At 41.2% G+C, this 6,786-nt stretch overlaps 1 protein-coding gene across 1 annotated transcript; it reads right to left on the bottom strand.

Moving 5' to 3' along the window:
- Window positions 1-2,373: 2,373 nt before the first annotated feature.
- On the bottom strand, window positions 2,374-3,917 carry LOC147993052 (uncharacterized). Its single transcript, XM_087539206.1, has 2 exons — window positions 3,063-3,917; window positions 2,374-2,478 (listed from the first exon to the last, which is right to left on the bottom strand). Exons 1-2 carry the CDS (start codon window positions 3,900-3,902, stop codon window positions 2,374-2,376), a joined length of 945 nt encoding a protein of 314 aa, XP_087395332.1. The 5' UTR covers window positions 3,903-3,917.
- Between the last annotated feature and the right edge of the window lie 2,869 nt (window positions 3,918-6,786).

Genomic DNA, 6,786 nt, shown 5'->3' with positions numbered 1-6,786 from the left:
ACTCTTCTTCCTAAGAAGACAGAGGCTGTCCGCATTGAGCAGTTCAGGCCTATATGTCTGCTCAATGTGAGTTTCAAAATCTTCACCAAGGTCGGGACGAACAGACTTACGCAGATTGCGCACTCTGTAGTTCATCCGTCACAGGCTGCTTTCATGCCTGATAGAAACATTCTTGAAGGGGTTATTGTCTTGCATGAAACGCTTCATGAGATCCACTCCAAAAAAACTTGATGGCGTAGTTTTTAAAGTGGATTTTGAAAAAGCATATGATAAAGTTAAGTGGCCTTTCCTTCAACAAGCTTTACGTATGAAAGGTTTTGATCCGGCCTGGAGAAACCAGATTGATTCCTTTACGCAAAAAGGGAGTGTCGGGATTAAGGTGAATGATGACATAGGTCACTATTTCCAAACACACAAGGGCCTAAGGCAAGGAGACCCTATGTCACCGATCTTGTTTAACATAGTGGCTGATATGCTGACTATTTTAATAGGTCGGGCAAAGGACGCAGGGCAAGTAGGTGGCCTGGTTCCTCAGCTAGTTGACGGTGGGATTTCCATTCTTCAGTATGCTGATGATACTATCATCTTTATGGAGCACGACTTGGCAAAAGCTAGAAACATGAAGCTGCTGTTATGTTTATTTGAACAATTGTCTGGGCTCAAAATCAACTTCCACAAGAGTGAATTGTTTTGATTTGGAAGAGCAAATGATGACCAGGAGACGTATCAGCAATTGTTTGGATGTGAATTGGGCTCATTACCGTTTACGTACTTAGGTATACCCATTCATCATTGTAAGTTGACTAACATTGAGTGGAAATGCATCGAGGATCATTTTGAAAAGAAACTGAGCTGTTGGAAAGGGAAGCTCATGTCGTACGGAGGACGATTGATTCTGATTAATTCGGTCCTTACCAGTATGCCTATGTTTCTCCTATCTTTTTTCATGGTTCCAGTGGGCGTCAGGAAAAGGTTAGATTTCTACCGATCTCGATTCTTTTGGCAGAATGATGAGCTTAAACGAAAGTATAGGCTTGCTAAGTGGGATATTATATATAGGCCGAAGGACCAAGGAGGTCTAGGTATTGAAAATCTGGAAGTCAAAAACATATGTCTCCTTAGCAAGTGGCTATTTAAGTTGTCATCTGAGACGGAGCACTGAAAACCTTGGCTCAGTTGAATGTGAGGCCTTACGACTCACCCTTTTGGAAGGGTTTGATGAGAGTTAAACAACTCTTTTTCAACAAGACAAAATTTATTGTCGGGAATGGTGCCACTACGAGGTTTTGGGAGGATACGTGGCTTGGGGAGACGCCCCTAGCACTTCAATATCCTACATTGTACAACATTGTCCGACGTAGAGAAGCCTACGTTGCAAATGTTTTACAATCCGTTCCCCTCAATATTAGTTTTCGACGGACGTTAGTTGGAAATCGTTGGGAGGCTTGGCTCCATCTCGTTAGACGTTTAATGGAAGTCCGACTGTCTCAGCAGCCAGATCAGTTGCATTGGAAACTTACTAAGAACGGTGTGTTCTTTGTCAAATCAATGTATCTGGATGTAATTAACTCTAGCGTCATCCCGACCACGTTGCACGTTTGGAAAGTTAAGGTTCCCTTACGAATCAAAGTGTTTATGTGGTTTGTGCATAAACAAGTCATTTTGACTAAGGATAACCTTGTAAAACGCAATTGGGTGGGCTCGTCTAGATGTAGCTTTTGCGATCATAACGAAAATATCAAACACCTCTTTCTTGATAGTCCGTTGGCTAAAATTTTGTGGCGGTCGATTCATATTGAGTTCAATATTAATCAGCCCACTTCTATCAATATGCTATTTGGAACATGGCTTGATGGGGTTGATTCTGATACTGCAACACACATTCGGGTTGGCGTTTGTGCTTTATTGTGGGCAGTATGGAACTGCAGAAATGATTTAGTCTTTAACAGATCAACAAACATTCACTTTTTGCAGGTTATCTTCAGGGCCACGGCGTTCATCCGTATGTGGTCGCTACTCACTCCGACGGAGGCCAGGGAGCGTTCGGTTACTGCGTCTACCCGATGGGAGATGGTAGTTCGGGATATTTTCAACCGGTTTGGATGGCGGTCATGTAATAGGATAGGCATGTAGTGCTCCTATTTTTTTGCTAGCCGGCTGTGGCTTTGGGTCTTACCTCTTTTTGAGCTTTTGTTTATGTCTGCACGATGACCTTTCGAGACTTTGTTACTGGATTATTGTTTTAATAATATGAGCCGTATGCATCTCTCTGATGCAGAGGCTGGGGTAAACCCCCTTTTCGAAAAGAAAAAAAAGCACAAAGTATAAAGGACTAGGTTGAGAGCTTCAATACTATGTAACACTAGTAAAGATTTATGGGACAGAGTAGAACAGAACACTAGTACGGGTGATGACCTGCAGCCTCAGAGTTCCATGCATGCTGCACATCTTGCAAAACTCTGCTCCTCCTTCAACTCTCTGAAATTAACATCACCCACCACAAAATGTTGTAGGTTGATTCAGGCCTGGGACCTAGTACGTGTCTGAAATACTCTGCAAAATGGATAATAACAATTCTTTGATTAGCTTGGATATTCTAGTTCATGGGAATGATAAGCGTGTATTATACATAAGGATTTTTTTAGATCACGTACGAATGATTCCAAGTGCACATTTTTTGTTTAGTTCAGATCTCCTAATAATGATTCCAAGTGTAGTGCACTGTCTAATGCTGCAAACAAATCCCCTAGTCGGTTACCGTGTCTATCTATAGTCTTTACACTGGTAGCGGGCCGGTGGCAGCTTATCGCTAGTTGTACTCTAAAAATCAAAGCATTCACCTTCTTCTATTATTATGTTTTGCATAAACGAGATGTTTTAAACAAAAGGAAAATTGCAAAGCAATATACACGAATATCTAGACAATTAGGCGTGAAAAAACCCTAAGAGATGCAGGACATAATGTATCACACTCTAACATCAAGAGAAGAAGAAAGAGTAAGCAAAGCATTGCAAGATATGATTAAGATGACAGAGAACGTGGCAGGAGGACGCATATATACCTTGTTTTCTATGTGCACCAGCTTCATCTTGTTCTCCTCTAATTCAAACCATTCACATAGTCCAGGGCACGCAATTATCCTTAATTCTTGGAGGTTAGTGAGTTGATGCATTCCCTCAGGAAAAGACTTGATATGTTTACATCCATCGATTCGAAGTTTCCTGAGGGAGGTGGGCAGGAGACATACCATTTCTTGGTTGTGATTGAGCTTCATCTTTCCCTCCTCTGGTTCAGCAACCACGTGCTCTAATGCATTGCACCAAGTCAATTGTATTTCCTGGAGGCTGGTGAGCTGTTGTATGCTTGCCGGCAAAGACCTCAAGCCATCACTGCTATGTATGTAAAGTTCCTTGAGAGAGGTTAATTCGCCTAGCCAATGTGATACTGATATGCCTTTAAAGCAAGCCACCAGTGTTAGTGATTCAAGCTTTGTTAGTTGCCTCATGCTCTCACACACCTCCTTTACACTATTGATACTCATTATAACCAGTTTGTTTAGGGATGGGAGCTCGCTCAACCATATTGGCAGTTCTTCCATGTGTTGGTCTTCTAGGCATAGTTTCTCCAAAGAGGATAGTAGTTGGATGATATCTGGTGAGCCGGTTAGATCACCACAATTGGCAATAGACAAAGAAGGGAGTCCAGAGAAGTGTCGAAGCAACCTCCACTCATGCAGTGGCACCTTACAGTCTCTAACTGACAAACAAGTAGCTACTGTAGAAGAAGAGGAGGAAGCACTGGTGTGTGACTCAATGCACTCATCCCATGATGATAACACATTATCACTGCTTGATATGTACCAGTCCTTAGATTTAGGCAGAGGCCCTTTCATCCTTAGCATGGGGCAACCATGTATTTCTACTTCTGTTAACACATTATCACTTCCAGATTTGCCATATCTCTGAGAACCAGTGAGTTCAGGTTTGGTAGTTGGCCCACTACCCAGCCTGGAAAGATGACGCTGTTATAACCACTTATCTCCAATTTACTCAGTGTGCTTGGAGGCACTAGTTTTTCCAGCAACATTTCTTCATCCACAAATCTGTCAACACCTTGAGTCCACTTAAGTTTCAACTCCCGAATGCTTTGCTTTGCCATTAATTTTATACTATGTGCCTCTCCCACGGACTTCACATTTTCAAGTTTACTTATCTCCAGCTCAAAAGGATCTGTTGGCTTTAGCAGGACAAGATTGCTGCTAGATCCATCAGCAGCAGCACGCACCACAAAGTGTGGTAATGATATGGTGATGGCACCGAGCTGAGGTATTCCCCAAAGACGGTCACAACCGTTTAAATAAATAAATTTCAAAGTACCAATTGCACATATATTTTCTGGTAACATTACCAAGCCAGAATTTGAGAGGTCCAATGTATGCAGCTTCGTCAGGCTACAAATACTTTCAGGCATTCTTACGATATGATAATTTCCAGACAAGTCCAAGTGCTCTAGATTTGAGAGATCAATTCTGCATATCTGGTTGATGAGAATGTCCAAGGTTTTTTCAGACATATAATTAAATCGAGTGGTATCGTCCGAGGAATCTACTGGTATGTTTCTTAGTCGAGATAGATTCAAATACCGGAGCTTTGTCAGATCATCTGGCAGCGAACTGAGGTGTGTCTCTTTTAAATTCAAATATTGCAGATTGGTGAGACCAACCAAAGATTCATGTACACAATCAACCATCCCACAGTATGATAAATCAAGGTGGACCAAACTTTTTAGGCTGCCGAAAACTCTGGGCAGTTTTTTCAAGTTTTGCCAACCGTATAACTTTAAGTACTTGAGTTGAGTGAGTCTGCCCAGCGATTCAGGGAGTTTTTTTTACTTCACAATGCCATGAAGATAAGTTCAAATACTTGAGTTTGGTGAGGGCGCCCAAAAATTCTGCTTCTTCACAACATCGAAGATATGAGTTGTGTGATAAGTTCAAATATTGTAGTTTGGATAGGCCACCCAGAGCTTCTGGTATGTGTCCAATATTTGGGCATTATGATAAGTTCAAATACTCTAGTTGTGTGAGGCCCTCCAAGAACGCTGATATTCCTTCAACAGATGAGCAACCTGATAAATCCAAATGCACCAACTGTTGTAGCCTCCTGAATGATTCTGGCAGTTTTGTAATTCCAGAACAACTTGACAAATCAAGATACAATAGACCCTCAATTTCTCCAATTGACTCTGGTAGAGCTAATATTGTAGGAGATCCATGAAGGTTCACGTAAATCAATTTTGACAGCTTAGTGATACTGTCTGGAATCTTTGCATCTTGGACTCTTGGAGTGTTAAGATATCTTAATTGCTTCAGGTCACCAATACAGTATGCCAGCTTATGTATGGTGCACTCACTTAAGTCCAAGACACGCAAATACTTGGCAGATGAAAATGCAGCATCATGAAGTTCATATTTTTGTCACAATCCATAAAACGCAATGCTCTTATCTTGGATAAGTCTGATCCCAATGGCTTGCTACAATTATCTAGCAATGCATAGTGGTAGCGGCTTCCTTCAGCATTATTGATATTGCCAACAAAAATAATTTCATCCTCCATGACAGATCTTGCTAAATCATGTACCAGGTCATGCATGGTCAACAATATAACATCTTCATCATATAGCTCAAAAATCTGCAACAAAATCATTCAGCAGTGTCATACTTTTGGATTTATTTATATTTAAAAAAATTATGACTTCATTCCTTAAATCTAAACCACTTTATGCGTCAATTCCTTTATTAAATGCTAAATTTTATTTTTGGTCCCCTGCTATTTCCCAAGTTTAGATTTGGTCTTTAAGATCTAAACTAGACAATTATGAACTTTGAGTCACAAGCCCATACGAATTTCTTCTCTCAAACATTGCAAAATCATATTCAATGACATGGCGGTTCTTTTGCGCCAGTGTCTGCCAGTTAAACATGATTCTACTTCAAAAAATATATATTTGAATTTCAAGGAAACTGGGGAAGGAAATAATTATTTGATAAAATTCAGAAGAAGAAAAAAAATACTGCGAACACTAATGCAACAGAAGCACAAAAAAAACAAGAAAATGTAGGAAAATGAAAACCCAGCAGCGCCTTCCTTCATCCTCGCCTATCAACGAGAAAGACGAGGGGGTTGCAGTTCATCGTCTCCCACCTACCTATGTAGGCAGGTGGTAGCTGCAACATGCAGCCTGCGTCACCAGATCCGGCGGCAGCAACCACAATTTTTCAGTCTCTCACTAGTACGGAACAACCTATCACATAAGATACATCACCAGCAATTTTGACGAAACCGGTGGTGATAGCTGCCATGGTCCATTAAAGACGGGATATCACTGGTTTCAGAAGATATGCTTATAATTATACGTATGAACTTATTCTTAGTTATACAGAAACGTGTATTTGACCATTTTGTGCGAAAGGATTTACAGCAATCCTTTGGTAATGTGAGCTCGCTAGCAGGAATATTATTATTACTTTTGGCTGCTGGAAGATGGCTAGCGATTGGCTTGGTTGACCGTCCCACCTACGGGCTAGAAATCCACATCACAGGCTGGCGCAAAACCGCTAGTCATGAGATTCAGCATAGGCGGGTGAGCCACGTCTGAAGTCTGATGAATGTGGTCATTGGGGGGCTATTATGTCCACGTGTGTTAGCTCGAGCTATTTCTGTACCGCGAGTACTGGTGGCTGGCAAAACCGCTACTATACTGTACTATCTCTGTAACTTAATAT

This window comes from Triticum urartu, chromosome 1A (assembly GCF_056163025.1).
Source record: "Triticum urartu cultivar PI428250 chromosome 1A, HENAU_Tu73, whole genome shotgun sequence".
NCBI lineage: Eukaryota > Viridiplantae > Streptophyta > Magnoliopsida > Poales > Poaceae > Triticum > Triticum urartu.
This window is presented reverse-complemented; position numbering and strand designations above follow the sequence as displayed.

What these genes read in the sequence shown, in the direction of transcription:
- LOC147993052 (XM_087539206.1), bottom strand. Translation starts at nt 3,902, where the DNA reads ATGCTAAGGATGAAAGGGCCTCTGCCTAAATCTAAGGACTGGTACATA. An exon ending in TGGTGCACATAGAAAACAAG is followed by an intron (nt 2,479 to 3,062) that starts GTATATATGCGT and finishes TGTTAATTTCAG; the next exon opens with AGAGTTGAAGGAGGAGCAGA.